General features: G+C 38.9%; 3 protein-coding genes across 4 annotated transcripts in view; 2 read left to right on the forward strand and 1 right to left on the reverse strand.

Moving 5' to 3' along the window:
• LOC134822752 (uncharacterized) overlaps window positions 1-18,128 on the forward strand; it is a 210,675-nt gene that overhangs the window by 103,783 nt on the left and 88,764 nt on the right. The gene's annotated exons all lie outside the window — the stretch shown is intronic.
• The window catches only part of LOC134822753 (charged multivesicular body protein 1b-like), a 50,034-nt gene that overhangs the window by 11,527 nt on the left and 20,379 nt on the right, over window positions 1-18,128 (forward strand). The gene's annotated exons all lie outside the window — the stretch shown is intronic.
• On the reverse strand, window positions 6,154-7,721 carry LOC134823138 (uncharacterized). Its single transcript, XM_063834486.1, has 2 exons — window positions 7,080-7,721; window positions 6,154-6,759 (listed from the first exon to the last, which is right to left on the reverse strand). The coding sequence occupies exons 1-2, from the start codon at window positions 7,719-7,721 to the stop codon at window positions 6,154-6,156; spliced, it is 1,248 nt and encodes a 415-aa protein (XP_063690556.1).

Genomic DNA, 18,128 nt, shown 5'->3' on the forward strand with positions numbered 1-18,128 from the left:
GATTGATTACATGTCAATCAGATGCTGTAAAAATCTCTTTGGGTTGCGTTCGGGTCGATACCTAGTATTTCGGGGTAAGGGTGGTAGTTATCACTTATTGAATTAGCTGAAGTTTATTGAATCTTTATTGCCGAGTACAGCTGCCTTTGGGTAGTTCTTCTTAATCTATTACAATTGTAAATGAATGGGAAAAGCGAGCGACCGATTTCATTCTCGGTATCATTTTGCATTTGAGAACGGTCAGTCAAATTAATATCATTTCCTTTTGTTTGGGAAAGAGAGACACTGGCAGCGGTCCACTCTACCCATGATTATGGGTTTTGGTCAAATATCATCTCTTTTTGATTATAATGTCAGGGTACTTTATAAAGTCGAAATATAAACTGATATCTTCATTATAATAAGGAGGAAGTTTCAACGATTTCGAAATTTTTCCTTTAAAAACATTTCCTTGTGTTTAGGTAAGCATATCGGTCCATCACTGACTGAATATACCACTTAATACTCATTCAAGTTGACATTAAATTCATGTATAATGACATTAAACTGTCGTGGCAAAGCAGAATTTGTTGGAAATCACGAATGAGCAAATTCTCACCTTTCGCACGTGCAAACTTTGAGCGGACGTTGCATGCGCATCCAATATTGAATTGCCGTAAATTTTTGCATGTAATTGTTTTATATATAGCTTGATAAGCATGCAAAGTTTCAAAGTATTTCAAGAAGAACTGTAATCACAACGGCACTCTAAAGTTGACAGAAAATGACGAAAACAGCAATTTTCAGTGATTTTAGCAATTTTCTATCAATTTGGGCGTGTCCCCACGTGTGCAACTTTTTGATTTTCAACTTTAAAACTAGCCTAATGCACAATTTATACCTATAGGAAGCAGAACTGAGCTCCACAACCCAAGGCATGGCCCAACACCAAAGAATACTAAATCGCAAAATTGACGTTTTTATAAAATAATTCTTCAAAAAAGCACAAACTTCAATGACGAATATCTTTATGAAGGAGCAAGCTAGAAAAACTTTCCGGTAGATTTTCAGAATGCTTGAACAATTATCTAAGATGAAAATTTCCTCAGATTTTGAATAAAATTACACCTTAATGGGTTAAAATTAATTTTAAAAGTTATTGCTTTGTCAAAAATCAAGTTTTAAAAACGGTTAACTTGATGACGTCATCAAGGGGTGTTTATGACGTCAAATAAATTTTGTATACAATGTAAACTAAAGTGTAAACAATTATTTGCAAGACCTGTGGTCGGAAATGGCTGTATCTTTTATACTTTTGAATCTATGGACACTTAAATACAAGCTACAATTGACTGGCAAAGCGTCTATCCCTGAATATATATATCTGTATATCTGTATTTGACCAAAACCCATAATCATGGGTAGAGTGGACCGCTGCCAGTGTCTCTCTTTCCCAAACAAAAGGAAATGATATTAATTTGATTGACCGTTTTCAAATGCAAAATGATACCGAGAATGAAATCGGTCGCTCGCTTTTCCCATTCATTCACGGCTTACGAATTGTAATAAGTTTCGATTGATTACATCAATCAGATGCTGTAAAAATCTCTTCGGGTTGCGTTCGGGTCGATACCTAGTATTTCGGGGTAAGGGTGGTAGTTATTACTTATTGAATTAGCTGAAGTTTGTTGAATCTTTATTGCCGAGTACAGCTGCCTTTGGGTAGTTCTTCTTAATCTATTACAATTGTAAATGAATGGGAAAAGCGAGCGACCGATTTCATTCTCGGTATCATTTTGCATTTGAAAACGGTCAATCAAATTAATATCATTTCCTTTTGTTTGGGAAAGAGAGACACTGGCAGCGGTCCACTCTACCCATGATTATGGGTTTTGGTCAAATATCATCTCTTTTTGATTATAATGTCAGGGTACTTTATAAAGTCGAAATATAAACTGATATCTTCATTAATAAGGAGGAAGTTTCAACAATTTCGAAATTTTTCCTTTAAAAACATTTCCTTGTGTTTAGGTAAGCATATCGGTCGATCACTGACTGAATATGCCACTTAATACTCATTCAAGTTGGCATTAAATTCATTTATAATGACATTAAACTGTCGTGGCAAAGCAGAATTTGTTGGAAATCACGAATGAGCAAAATTCTCACCTTTCGCACGTGCAAACTTTGAGCGGACGTTGCGTGCGCATCCAATATTGAATCGCCGTAAATTTTTGCATGTAATTGTTTTATATAAAGCTTGATAAGCACGCAAAGTTTCAAAGTATTTCAAGAAGAACTGTAATCACAACGGCACTCTAAAGTTGACAGAAAATGACGAAAACAGCAATTTTCAGTGATTTTAGCAATTTTTTATCAATTTGGGCGTGTCCCCACGTGTGCAACTTTTTGATTTTTAACTTTAAAACTAGCCTAATGCACAATTTATACCTATAGGAAGCAGAACTGAGCTCCACAAACCAAGGCATGGCCCAACACCAGAGAATACTAAATCGCAAAATTGACGTTTTTATAAAATAATTCTTCAAAAAAGCACAAACTTCAATGACGAATATCTTTATGAAGGAGCAAGCTAGAAAAACTTTCCGGTAGATTTTCAGAATGCTTGAACAATTATCTAAGATGAAAATTTCCTCAGATTTTGAATACAATTACTTTTTAATGGTGTAAAATCATTTTTAAAAGTTATTACTTTGTCAAAAATCAAGTTTTAAAAACGGTTAACTTGATGACGTCATCAAGGGGTGTTCATGACGTCAAATAATTTGTTTATACAATGTAAACTAAAGTGTAAACAATTATTTTCAAGACCTGTGGTCGGAAATGGCTGTATCTTTTATACTTTTGAATCTATGGACAATTAAATACAGGCTACAATTGACTGGCAAAGCGTCTATCCCTGAATATATATATATATATGTATATATATAGATAGATATCACGACAATCTGTCGTAAAACAGGGGTTCTAGAAAACCCACTTCCCGATGTTCCTGAAACCTGAAACTTTTTTTGCAGTCGATTTGGTCAACGTCTAGACGCCCTGAAAAATTTCAGATCTCTAACTCGATTTTAACATGGTTTTTAAGGCACCTGAATATGGCGATTTTGGGTTTTTTACCGAATTTCGTATAACAGTGCTGGCGAGTATTTTATGCAAATTTCTTAAAAATCTCAACATAACTATTTTTTATTCCTGTCATCTTTGACATCAAATTAGAATGTTTTGAACTAAAAATAAATCTGCTGAACGACTTCCGATGAGTCTTAATGCCTGAAAAACTCCTGCCGGAGGCGGCGGCCGAAGGCCGCCGCCTCCGGCCGGAGTGCACGCTTCGCGTGCACGAAAGAGGCTTGTAACGTGTACCAAATGGGGTATAATAGTAAAGGGGGTATAATAGTAAAGGGGGTACATAGTATACCCACAATAAATGCACCGGTCGTGCTTGCCAGCACTGTGATGTATATGTCCCGACAATCTGTCGTAAAACAGGGGTTCTAGAAAACCCATTTCCCGATGCTCCTGAAACCTGAAACTTTTTTTGCAGTCAATTTGGTCAACGTATAGACGCCCTGAAAAATTTCAGATTTCTAACTCAATTTTAACATGGTTTTTAGGGCACCTGAATATGGCGATTTTGGGTTTTTTACCGAATTTCGTATAACAGTGCTGGCGAGTATTTTATGCAAATTTCTTAAAAATCTCAACATAACTATTTTTTATTCCTGTCATCTTTGACATCAAATTAGAATGTTTTGAACTAAAAATAAATCTGCTGAACGACTTCCGATGAGTCTTAATGCCTGGAAAACTCCTGCCGGAGGCGGCGGCCTTCGGCCGCCGCCTCCGGCCGGAGTGCACGCTTCGCGTGCACAAAAGAGGCTTGTAACGTGTACCAAAGGGGGTATAATAGTAAAAGGGGTATAATAGTAAAGGGGGTATAATAGTAAAGGGGGTATAATAGTAAATGGGGAACATAGTATACCCACAATAAATGCAACGGTCGTGCTTGCCAGCACTGTGATTACTGTAAATGCCTACAAACTCGCTAGTCGAAAGCTTTGTTCGAGGAAATTTAAAAAATCAGTTATTTTTTAATTTCTCTTCATCATATAGCTCTGTTATACTGTACAAATGATGAATTTTATTTGACAATGACAACAAAGTTGTAAGTATTCAGATTCCATAAATGATACTTTCTACCGCATCGAAAAATATTAATCACAACCAAAGTTATGAATATAGTCATAGCCGTGAGTGTAAATGGAATTAAACGGAATTAAACGGAATTAAACGTAAAGTTGTCGGAGATGGCACTAACACCATCGTCTCGACTATACATGAATGAATAACATAACTAGAGTAAATAAAATTCGAATTTCAAGAGTCATGAAAATTTAAAACACAAGCACTTAAAATTTAACTCCCGTACAACCAACCGAAATAGAAATAAATGCTGAAATAATAATTTAACATTAGAGGAAGTAGTAAAAGGCAACTTCAATGATCACTAAACAGCGATATCAGTATTCGAGTCCTCAAAAGACACATTCATAATCGAACGTACTGGAAACAGTAAACACTAGTGTTCCGTGCTCGTACAACAGATCGTGAAATCTGCATAATGATGATCTGTATTATGTATGTTGAGTTGGTAGTCCTGATGGGGTGACAGGCAGTATTGGCGTCTTTTTCGGGTTCCTGATGCGGTGACAGTTGCAAAGGAATTTGCCCAGTTCTTGCACATGGGCAGAATTCATGATAGCTCCGTATTCCTTGAGCAGCAAAAGACTCTTAAGGTTGTCCGACAGTGAAAGTCTCGCTGAGTAGTACATTGGACATTCAGTGAGGCAGTGTTCTTCATTTTCAATGATTGTTCCTTCGAAAAAGGGGAGATATTCTAAGCCTTGAACGTTCTCCTTGTTGCAGCAGAATCTGCAGGCTCTTGTCCACGTTCCAGTTTCTTTTGTGTATCTCAATAAGAAGGTCATGGCTACTGGAGCGGATTTTTGCTATGTGCATGCGACATTGACTATTCTTTAGATTGAGATACTGCTCCTCTCCGAATACCTGTTTGATAGTGCAGTAAAATTGCATTTTCTTTTGGGATGCTAAATCTGTTCTCCAATCTTTTACAAAGTGATCGACCAAATTTCCATGTGCAGTTGAGGTCGTTCCTTCTGCTCTGCGTTGGTCGGATCGAACGAATTTGGTCGCTTTGGATTCAGACTGAGCGATCGAGTTCCAGGTCTTATACCAAGAGAGGTTTAGATTCTTCTGCTCTTGAAATGTCTGATGTACAAGAAAGTTGACGCTGCTCACGTCGGGTGATGTCTGAGACAATCTGTCGAAGTATCTCAGGCATTGTGGTAGTACCGACAGGGCCCATGGTAACCTGCCCGTATCTCCGTAACAGAAGTTGTTGTTAGCTTTCTTGTGTAAGCCGAGCACCCACTTCAGCATTTTCAGGTGTGTTGTCTCAAGTGCGTCCTTTGTTGCAGCTCTGGCAAGGTTCTGTCTTGAACCATCAGTGCAAGCCATCTCCTTTGCCATTTTTGTACACGGTAGCCATATCTGACAGGCATACGTAGCGACTGGTTTAACGAGGCTGTCTATAAGCTTGAGCATGGTTTTTGTTGTTAATGCTCGAGTGTCGACCATGCGTCTGATCGAGAAAAATGCTCTTAGTGCTTTCTTCCTCAGTTCGTTCATCGCACCTTTAAATGAACCGTTGAGACTGAATTGAATGCCTAGATAGCAGTAAGATTTGGCCGATGAGATGTCCAGGTTGCCGAGTTTGAACCCGTAGGAGCATTTCAGCAAACGAGAGCTCGAGTTGAATACCATGATTTTGGTTTTGTCGATGTTAATTGACAGTTCCCATTTATTTGCAAATTCGTGCAGGCAATCAAGTTGATTCTGCAGGCTTTTGGCGTCGAGTGCCAAAAGTATCAGGTCGTCTGCCCACAGGAGATGGCTGACCGAGAAGCCGTTCAGTTCTGGAATTGACAAGTCCTCAAGAGCTGTTAGTCTAATGGAGAGGTCATAAATGTATACCTTGAAGAGCTCCGGAGACATTGGATGCCCCTGTTCGGTACCAATGGTGACATCGATGGTGTCCGACAGCTTCTTGCTCAGTTTGATACGGGTAACTCAGTTGTTGTACATGTTCTGGAGGCAAGAGAAGAAGCTTCCTCCGATACCAAGTCTACTGAGTTTGTACATGAGAGCCTCCCTGCAGACTGTGTCGAACGCCTTACGATAGTCCACGAAACAAGCGAATATTTTCTTCTTCAGCTTCTTTGTATACTTCTCGATGATCGTTGTAAGGGTCAGGATATGGTCAGAGCACTGGGCACCAGCTCTGAATCCGAGTTGGTGAGGGAAGTCGGGACAGACGACTTTACGGAATTCGATCAGCCTATCAAGGAGGAGGGATGCAAAGAGTTTTCCAAGGCAACTTCCGACTGTGATTGCTCTATAGTTATCGGGGTTCTGCTTGTCCCCCTTTTTGTGTAGGGGGGTAGTTATTGAGCAGTTCCAGGGGTAGATTCCTTGCGTTAGGCAACCATTGAATAGTTTCAGAAGGACTTTTTGGAGACCGAGTTTGGAGCTCTTGAGCATCTCGTTGGAGATAAGATCACATGAAACGCTTTTGTTATTCTGGAGCTTATTGGTGACTTTCTCAAGTTCTTGGATAGTACACTCTGTGTTGAGTTTTTCAAGTTCGACTGATGGCTCGGGGTGGTACTCGGTTCCCTGTTCACCAGCTTCGTTGGTCGAAGTGTTCGTTTGTAGCAGTGGCGTAACGAAAGGCCCTGCTGACCCCGCTGTGCAGGGGGGCGCCGTCTTAGGGGGGCGCCAAATCGTCGTTTGAATGTGGGACAATTTCGAAAACTTAACTAAAGTACTAGCAAAACTGCGCGTTTTGCTCTAGATACACACTTTTTTAGAGATTTTACCGGCGTATTCTCTAAAATCACCTAATTTGTTCAATTTTAGGGAGGGGCACCAAAAGGGGAGGGGCGCCAACAGGGGGGCGCTTTTTTCGGCAGGGGGGCGCCAACAGGCAACGTTACGCCACTGGTTTGTAGTCCACCGTGCGAGGAGTCCTTGCACTTCTGATTGTATAGGTCGTTGAAGAACTTGTGAAATGCGACCAGGTCATATATGTCGAATGTATCAGGGTCCTTACAAGCGGACGAGAGGTCTTTCAAAGCAGCCCAGTTGATGTTGTTGCTGTGGTTGATTTTCTCGTTAAGTTTGTATAGGTAAGCTCCCTTTCTAGCTCGTGTTTGTGCCCTGTATTCTTTCTTACGGAGGTAAAATCTTGCTCGGTTGGATTCCACGAGCATAGGATCGATGTGGGTGTTATTCTTGGCTCTTTCGTCTCTACAGACTAGTCGTTTAGCAAGCCTACAACTCCAATCAAACCATTTGTTTTTGTTAGTACTGGGCTTTCCACTTTTCTGGGTGGTAACTTGACTTGCCAGGTTAGTAAAGGTGGCAATCACAATTTCATTGAAACTGCGAATGTCGTCAGGGGAGGAAATATCAGTTTGAAGAAGAGAATCAACTTTTTCTTTGAATTGAGCGGTGTTCTGGGCTGACTTGAATTTTTCTGTGGTACCAAGTCCAGAGCAGGCATCTTTGGTCCACTTGAATGGCTTCGGGATTGATGCGAATTTGAGCTCCATTTCATTCGAGATGTCGCCAGCCATCACAATGTTCCTTGTGTTAGTACTTAGTAGTTAAAGTGGTGGATATTGGTCTGTGGTCAGAATAAGGGGTGAGGTCACCAACTTTGAAGAACCTTGCCCGATGAAGAAGGCTGTGGGACACGCAAATGTAATCGACCGTACTTACTCCATTTCTTTGAATGCAAGTTGGACCAAATGTGATCTACCTTACGACACATGTTTAAATGGTACGAACAACGAAAGTCGTAGGTTTTTCGAAAAAAAACACCATATTTTCGGACTACCAAAATTTAGGTCACCATCAAATTATTTTCCCCAAATTATTTTTCACGTATTTTCCTTAATTATGACTATCAATTTACTCAGAGGCGACTATTGAGGGCGTCCAGGCGTCCGTGGACGCCTTTAAATTATTATCTGGTGGCTGGTGCTTAAAATAGAAATATTAATTAGTAATAGTGTAAGGAAATAACAAATCGCAATATAAAGGTCTTCGTTTACTATCATACGTTTTAATGTAAGCGCACGCATGATCTTCGTGAAATTTTGTGTTGTAGGGAGTCCAATAGGGCCTGTCGTGATATCATGGATCGCTTAGGTTCCACCAGGATCTGGTAGTCCTCATAATTCTGCGGCCTCTATGTATCGTCATCTCGCACAACTCTTTAAGAATCTTAGGGATTTGGCATGTGAAAATTTGCAGCCTTCCAGACATTGATTGGGTTACTCTTGCAAAAACTGCGAGATTGGATTTAAAAAGATAATATGTTTAGCCCAAAAGTGGGGTCGTTAAGTTATTAAAACGTTAATTTTGTGACAGTTAAGTGATAATCTGTTTCTTGCTCTTGTGAGTGGGTCGATCATATACCCTGAATCGCAGTCGACGAAGCAAGAGTCCTCCTGAGTGGAGACTCCCGCCCCGCCAACTACGACTCGAAGTGACGTGAGTGCTTAACATTCATATAGTTAGCCCCAAAAGTGGGGTCGTTGAAGTTATTAAAAAGTTAATTGCGTTAAAGTTAGTGCTTAAAATTTAAATCAGTGTTACGTAGTATAATAAGTTCGATCTCGAACACGCAGTGACATATAATGCTTAGATACTCGTCTCGTTAAGCGTTTGTAACGTGGTTCCTGGAGCGGCGTCGGTGGTTTCCACTAACTTGTCGGTTCCCACTTCAGGAATGGCCAGAGCTTCCAAGAGACTCAGGAAGGGTAGCCCCATCGGCGGTTTGCGGTATAGAATACCGTTGGGTTCGATTTGGTTCGGCGCGTGAACGATAGTTTGACCGAAACGGAAGCTAGTTACGTTAACGGTCCACTCTACGAACACTATTTGGTAGGTCGGCAATCGGCATGTCGATTGCCGAGACCTCGGACGTGGTTTGTCGGTGTGGATGGTGTTCGCCTGTCGCTGCTGATTTCTGGGTGGCGAGTTGTATGTTCTTCTCTTTCGTGCGCAGTAAGAGTCCCATGGGAGTGGAGATGTAGGACTCTCTGGTGCACTTCATAGCTCGTCCGAAAGTCGGGCACCCTCTGGGCGTGTTTAGGACGAACCACTGTCCCTTCTGGTACACAGCGTACGGCGGTGCTTAGAAACTGAGGCACGTAGTGGAGTTGTCGTACTGGTGTTGGGCTTCAAATCCAACTTGTCGAATAGCGAAGAAAGGTGCTAGTGTGGTGGTGTCCATAGTAGTAGTATATCAGTTCTAACGTTGACCTTTTAGACACTGAGTCCCATGTGGATGAGTATATCGGGACTCAGTGACATAGTTCAGGGACATAGTTTATCCTATTTTAATGGGCGCTTACCATTAGTTTAGCAAGGGAAAGGAAGCAGTTCTAACGAGCTCTTCTCAAACACAAGGATATATTCTTGTGAACTCGGCTAGTATATATGAAACATTTGTCATGGAGTTGTAGAGGGAGTTATGTGCCTCGCCGGGCTAAAGTAGTGGATGACCTTGCTGTACGGCAAGTTAAACAAGGATCTGAAACTACTAGGTTCCGTACAGACTCAACTCTGCACCCGTGTCAATATGTTCATTATATGCAAGCCTCTTGATTTATAATCACCGAGTCTAGTAATTGTTTAAGAGAGTTCTCTGGCAGTTACGAAACTCGAGAGACTGTGGGATACTGAAGGGAAAGGAAGCAGTTCTAACGAGCTCTTCTCAAACACAAGGATATATTCTTGTGAACTCGGCTAGTATATATGAAACATTTGTCATGGAGTTGTAGAGGGAGTTATGTGCCTCGCCGGGCTAAAGTAGTGGATGACCTTGCTGTACGGCAAGTTAAACAAGGATCTGAAACTACTAGGTTCCGTACAGACTCAACTCTGCACCCGTGTCAATATGTTCATTATATGCAAGCCTCTTGATTTATAATCACCGAGTCTAGTAATTGTTTAAGAGAGTTCTCTGGCAGTTACGAAACTCGAGAGACTGTGGGATACTGAAGGGAAAGGAAGCAGTTCTAACGAGCTCTTCTCAAACACAAGGATATATTCTTGTGAACTCGGCTAGTATATATGAAACATTTGTCATGGAGTTGTAGAGGGAGTTATGTGCCTCGCCGGGCTAAAGTAGTGGATGACCTTGCTGTACGGCAAGTTAAACAAGGATCTGAAACTACTAGGTTCCGTACAGACTCAACTCTGCACCCGTGTCAATATGTTCATTATATGCAAGCCTCTTGATTTATATTAAGATTTGTCCCTCTCCTGCATGCCAGCCGCGGACCCGAAACTAACCCCTTTCGGAAAAATCTTCATGTTGGCAGAGTAAATCAGTTCTAAACGGTCAACGTTAAGACACTGAGTCCCATGTGGATGAGCATAGTTTATCCTATTTTAATGGGCGCTTACCATTAGTTTAGCATATTAAGATTTGTTCCTCTCCTGCATGCAATGCCGGCCGGACCCGAAACTAACCCCTTTCGGAAAAATCTTCGTGTTGGCAGAGTAAATCAGTTCTAAACGGTCAACGTTAAGACACTGAGTCCCATGTGGATGAGCATAGTTTATCCTATTTTAATGGGCGCATTTCATTAGTTTAGCATATTAAGATTTGTCCCTCTCCTGCATGCAATGCCCTCACCTATATAATACCCAGACCCAAATCTCTAGCCATAGTTGTTTTAGAGTTGTGCATCATCTTTGGTTTAAACCCCCGATTTCTACAAATCTAGATTTACGTTTTTCTAAACTTATGTTTGGTCTTGTTGTGCTTTCGAGCCACACTTAAAAGTTTTCTGCTACTCTCAGTAATTACATAATTCTTCATAAATCTTCAAGTTAAACAATTCCATTGGAGCATTGGGCTACAAGGAAATGACACTTTCTGTAATTACATAATTCTTCATAAATGTTCAAGTTAAACAATGATTGCATCGGGCTACAAGGAAATGATACAAAATGAGTATAACATAATAAATTAATTCGACAAATCTCGTGAGCTTGGCTCTCACATTGCATACCTCCCCTGCAGTTTTAACTACCTGGCTGGTTAGAATCTTAATGTTTAAATTATTTGCTATTAGTTTAAAAGAGAAATTAATATTTTGTGACAAGGCGGAGGTCGGATTTTTTAAATTTTATTTTACCGCTAATGGATACTTGCCTTTCTCTTGCCATAATGGAATCACTGGAATGTTCATCGGTTCAGGTAAGTTTTCTTTATATCTTCGCAATCATTACTGATTCTGTTCTGGGTTGCAGGGTGGAGGGTAACTCTGAGAACGTAACAAAAGTAAACATCCATCTTACAAGGTACTACTCGATTGGGGTGACCTATCTTGCAGAGATATCGCCCATCAAGAAACGGACTGCATCATTGTTTCTCTGTTAAAGCTGTTCTGGGCTTTGGTGAATGTTCGAGACTATAGATAGCATGATTGTTGTTAGAGCACCATGGGTATAAGTACATGGAAAGTTACAAACCCAAAACCATTCTTATTTAATATTTCTCTGTTTGGGTCACGTACTCCCCCCCCCAAGTTCGACACGCACTCTAAGTTCGACACGTGCTTAGTTTCGACAAACCCTTGAGTCAAAAATCGCTTAAAGAAAATAAATAAATATTGCTGTTTCTTGACACCAAATTTAGGGTTACAAACGGGTTCTCTATACCCATAATAAGAACTTTCTAGTAAAGTCAATCCGTATCTTCAAGAGTTTCATCACGCCAGTAGTACAATCGCTTCACTATTTCGACAGTCCTGCTTGATGAGTCTCCCCATCGAGATGGTTATAGCCAATGGACACTTCTCTCGCGCTTTACAGTATCATACAGTGAGTGGGCTCAATTCCGGCTCTTACTAATCCTCGCCCATAAATATAACGAACTATGGTTTTTGAGTGGTTTTTTCAAGCCGAACAAAACGTTTTATACATAAACCTTAATCCTAACCCAAACCCTAACCAAAACCTCGAAGTTATCCATAGCCCTAACTACAACTCTACCCTAACCCCAACCCCTAAACAATCAAATTCGTTTTGTACTAGCCTGTCTACGTGGAACCAAAACAGTTTTTTTTTGCCCTAACTCACTAGGTAAGCATTTACCCTACGTCAAGTAGGTGGTAAGGAATCACGTCCAAAAATACATACACCGAATTAGTTATATTCATACCCATGCATGGCCTTTTTCCACAGGAATTTTCTAAAATTTTGGCGACCGATGTTAGTGTATCGCTTAATTCTAAAATCACCGCCAATCCATTCTTATTTTAGTATCCCGGTTTATTGCTGATCTTTTTAGCTTGAAAACAAACATGAACCAAAAGGGAAAGAATTTCACACTGAAACTAGTTACCCATTTACATACTTCCAGAAAAGCCGCTGTGTTCCAAACAAAAGTAAAAAGAAGTTGCCTTCGCAGTAACAACTATTGATGATCAATACGGTTAACAAACCTTTTTTCCATCTCTAAGGTTCATCCTCCGTCTTCTTTCCGTCCGTCTGGACCGTTCTCTGTCTGTTATTTTTGTCCCTATGTTAACTTTGGCCGTTTTCTTCCTGTTGCGGTCTTGTTAAAGTTTATTTTTACCTGTTTGTTGTCTCAAATTATTGCTGCGAAGACCCAGGAGTAATGATGTTCCTCTTCCATCCGGACTACAGAAGAATGACTCTAGTATGGCTTCATCATTTATTTGATATTAACAGAGCACCTACTTCATTCTCCTATAATCTCAACACCAACCTCCATATTATCAACTACTGTGGTGGTTTGGTAAATTAATTTAACCTTATCGCTTTTTTATAAAAAAATGCCATAATCATCATTTTTTATTGAGCATGTTGATCATGAATTATATGTATCCTTGTTTCTAACCGAAGATATATCAAATTTTAGTTTTTTTTTTTGATCCATCTATAATATAGTCAATTTAATACCAACCCATCCCTCGGGGTAATAATTTACACTCACTGCACAAGGCTAAACTATTCAAAGTTTTGGACACTCGTGATTAATTGACTTCTTGTCCACATGAATTGTTGAAGTAATTCTTTCATTTCTGACGAAACATATAACCGGATAACCAATCAAATCCAGATCAACTGTCACGTGTCCAAACCAAACCATCTACTCAGTTTCCCACCATAAGATCGTAATCTATTATCGTCCTAAATAAATATAGTTAATTATTTTGATTAATATTTTATTAATATTTTTATAATATTTTTATTATATTTATAAAAAATTACAATTTTCTCTTCAGATACCGTTCTGTGCTAGCTATCGTATTTTGCGATTATCGCGGTAGACCTTGTCGCTTTTCAAAGTGTTGTTGGAGGATTTGGCATTGTCTCCCGGTGTACTTTTGATGTTTCTGTATCTCTCCCGGTAAATTTCCTTTCGTTGCTAAAATATCCACAATTATATATTTCGTCGCTTTTTGAATGGACCGCATTTCTTTAGTCAATTCAACTCTTTAACGTTCCTTTAATCTTTGCATGTTATCGTCGAGGTGGGGCGCGGGTGTTGCCTTATATTCATTGTTAATCTTAGCGAGAAATACTAAATACCCTATCCTTGTTACCATAATCATTCCTTGGTCCACAGCAACACTGAGGATCCAGCTTTTGTTGTCACGTGTTATCGTGGACGGTTCTGTTTGTCTGTCTGGTTTACGTCCCGGGAGATATATCCCACTAGAGTCAGAATGTACTCTGTGGGTTGATAAACACAGCTGGCAATTGGGCCGCTTTTTTTGGGAATCCTTGTCCGTTCAGGTAATGGTTTATGTCGTGTATCGAAACTTTTTTAATAGTTTTAATTCATTGATAACTTTTACAAATGGATCCTCATAAATGCAGAATATGCATTTTAAAAATCTTTTTGGCTAATTATTTGATGGTTTAGAAAGTGTCTGCAAGTAAACTGTTTAACTTAAAACTTCGTATTGCAGCTAAAGAAACACATTTTGTTTCAGATTATATAATTAGTTTTTGCTAATTACTGCTTATTTAACTGCTAATTGACTGGTCATTTCAGATGTTCTCTACGTGACACAACTCGCAATCTGAACATTACAATCGGTTTTCGTGATATCCTGCTGGCTTTTGCAAGAATGTTTACCCTTCGAAAAGAGACAAAGGAGCAGCCACTTAACGAAACAGCCCAGATAGCTGGCACTGGAAGGCGCAGTATTTTATACCTGACCTGGGGACCTCAAACTTACTGCTTAGTGTTTATACATACTGGCGGACTGACAGGCTAGCTGCTGAGTGCCGTTCACTGACCGAACAACAAATAATAAATTTATGTAAATATTCAAAATTACGTTTTTTTTATTTTAACATGGATGACACGAACGATTTAGTGACGTAACTTAGTAGTGACAAACTTTTGTGTTTTGTTGATACTGCTCATTGATAAATGCAAATGTGTACATTTTTAATTTGAGTGATGATGATATTTAAAATGATAATTTGTTGAAAATGTCACGCATTCGTATTGATTTGATATTTAATTGATTAAATTTAACTCGATGATCGTTTATTATTTTTTATAGTTTTAGTAGAGGGTGCACATAACAGTAAAAATAAACTTCAAACTTGCTCGGATTTTAAAAACTTGTGTACCAAATTGTTTTTCTAGAGTGTAGAGACTGTGAGAATTTTCACAGTACCAAATATGTTATAACCTTTTTATGGAAATGATCCGTAGGAATTTCGCCTAGGTGCCATATTTAATGGTGCTTGGCTTTTAGATCATGTCAAAATTAGGTGTAAAGTCCGTAATTGACGAAATTCGTTGATTTTTGTTGTATTATTCTGTCATATCTTCGGTTCTTGTAGCGCGATGCACTACTGGGCCGCGCCGCGCATCTGATCTCGCAACCACAAATCGGCAAAATGCGAGGGATTGAGACACGTGTCCAACAATCGTGAACTACTTCAATTTCGGGGGTGCACGATAAAAATAAACTGCTCGGATTCAGAAATTTTTTTACATTGTTTTCGTCTTTGAACGGATTTACTCGTCAAAATTCGGCTTCGAAGTAGCGCGCCGCCGCTTCTTCTCGAAATGACCCGACCATTAACCAGATCATTAACCAGATCATTAACAATGGTCAATTGTTTTCTAGATGACTGGAAGGAAATTTTCACAGACCAAATTTGTCTGCATACCTTTTTTAGGAAATAATCAGTGAGTTTCCCTAGGAGCCATATTTGATGGTGCGCGGGCTTTTGTGAGCAAAATAATCAGTGTAAAAGAGTCGCGTAATTCTGACGAAATTCGTTGACTTTTTTTTGTCGTATTATTCTATAAAGTCTTCAGTTTCCTGAACATGAATTCATATGCTGAAAATTTGTCAAAACCTTCCAATCATACGTAACTACCGAACCGAATTTAGTTGGAGAGATTGGCCTTGATAAAAAGGTCTAAAATGACAAAATAGGTATAAAATCCGTTGATAACTCAAATTGTGACCACGAAATTGCTCAAACTAATTTAGGTTCAGTAAAGAACATAAGGTGTTTACGGACGCTGACCAAATTTCAACCAAATTGTTATATTGGTATAGTGTTTATAACTTTTGATTGTTTCCGGAAATATTGCTGCCGAAATAAAGAGCTTAAAAACCATTCAAAGGTCATAGCGCGCGGCTTTTTTACGGTCGATTGCGCACTGCCTACTTCAAATCCTAAACATGAATCATGCATGCTGCGCGCGCGCTGAAAATTTGTCAGAACCTTTCAATCATACTTAACTAACCGAACCTCAATTAGTTGGGAGAGATTTTGCCTTGATTAAGAGGTCTAAAAATGACTTGTCAACGTTGTATGACCCGCCGCCCGTGATGATTGACTTCCTATTGAACTATCTTGTAGTGATGAATGTTTTTAACAGATTCTTATTGCTCGCATTTGAGCAGTCTCATATTTATACTTTACTTAGTATAGGTTTATGAAGCGATGATATTGAGATTGGTTAATTAATCTTGCTTCCACAACTTCATATCATTTTAAAAATTGAATTATTTTATAATTTATTCCGACTTAGTAATGTGTTGATAATTGGGGCTGAAGTCAGTGTATTATATTTTAGAAGAACTTTTAGATGTTTTCATGTACTCGTTACTCAATGCATGTTTTGCTGCTATGTCGAATATTAGCTATATAGAAGTTGACATGTTGGAATGTGTGTAGAAGTATGTGAAGATACCTGACATATTGTATACGTGTTGCTTTGAACTATCGAGAAATGTTCTTAAGTAATGTGATCTCTCATTGAAATGTACATTTTTATTTCAACAGAAAAATGTTGTCTTTCTTATCGCACATTGAAGATCATTTAAAGAAAAAAAAATTGAAAAACTGATTAATAAAAACATTATGGGAAATCTTTAAAACTTCATGTTTAATCTAGTTTAATTATATGAGGCTGAACTATTGGTTTTTTAACGCACCTTTGCGCTTTGCCGCCTTTGCTTTGACCTGACTTCTCACCAAATCCATTCCCAAACTCCACCAATTTATCTAAAAAAAACCTTGGATTTTCCACTATTGCAGATGGCGCGAAAGATTTGCTAAAACGTAAGTGTTTCACTCTTCGCGCAAATAAAAGCGCGCGACTCCTCTTGATCTTAATTTGTAAGTTAATAACCCACCAAGACGCGCGCCGAGTTGGACTCTTCGACGGTCCAATTAAACCGATCTAATTAAATATTGAATATGTTGTATCAGTGCATCATGTCGTGACCCCCATTCAGTTAAACGTATGACAACTAATACAATATTTGGAACAAATATTTTACGAGTATCACCCGTTATATTAAGTCGATCTGCATGCATTTTGCTTAACGTATTCAAAATTTATTTATATTAATTTACCCGAGACGCCGGCAACGATCTCGACGGATTGACATAGTCAATCAACACATCGTCAAAAATAAATCCACGAAAGTTTTAAAATTATCTAAAAACTATTGGCATAAACAACCAAATTAAAATGAATCTAGTTTACATTTACATACTTTCCATTACTATATAAGTTGATGAAGCGTTTTTTAGCAACATAAGGAGTACACATAAAATATCCATTGTGCTTCTCTTTATTAGTAGCATAATTTAATCCCTCAATCTTTCCTAATACTTCGTCCGAAACATACCAACAATTACTATCACATATCATTTACAGATCCGTTTAAAATAGTCTCTCTTTTGAAAGCCTCTAATCTTATTTTAAAACTTAACACTGTCCCACAATTTTTGACATCCGAGGGGAATTTGTTCCAATATGGTCCCACCCTCTCCGGAAGAAAAAAAACTTTGGACTTTTTCATTTTACTGCTACTTTTACTGCATTTACTGTTTGATACCACATTAAGACCAGATCTGCTCATACTGAACAAACCAGCTCCGTAATTGGCCAAACCACTTATCATTTTAAAAGATTCAATGAGGTCCCCACGTATTCGCCGCTCTGCCAGCGTTGTTAAATTGAGGATCTCCAGTCGCCGACTGTATGGAAGAGTACCCACCTCGTCAATCAGACAAGTAAACCGCTTCTGGACGCTCTCCAGCTCCAAAATGATCCTCCAACTTCCATGAGCCGCAACTGGACTCCACAATTGAACACAATACTCTAAATGGGGTAGAAATGCCGATACGTTATTCAGCTATTTATTTCCATTAGAATTTGTCTTCACTAAGTCTTCAGAAACAATCAGAAATTTGAATGAGAGAACTATCAAATCATGAAACTCTATAACACTACACGAATCCACCAGATTATTAATAAATTAAGATTGTATAGAAAATTCAATCAACTTTGACTAAAAAAACGATCCAAACCAATTTCAAGACTTTCCTATACACAAAAACTGAAAAAATGGGGATTTTGAATTATACTTCTTGAATTTTTAGCCCCAAAATGCCAACAAAATTCAAAATTCCTTACACAAGCCACAAAACCA

The sequence above is a fragment of the Bolinopsis microptera genome, chromosome 11 (assembly GCF_026151205.1).
Source record: "Bolinopsis microptera isolate Bmic1 chromosome 11, MBARI_Bmic_1.0, whole genome shotgun sequence".
In the NCBI taxonomy this organism is placed as follows: Eukaryota; Metazoa; Ctenophora; class Tentaculata; order Lobata; family Bolinopsidae; genus Bolinopsis; species Bolinopsis microptera.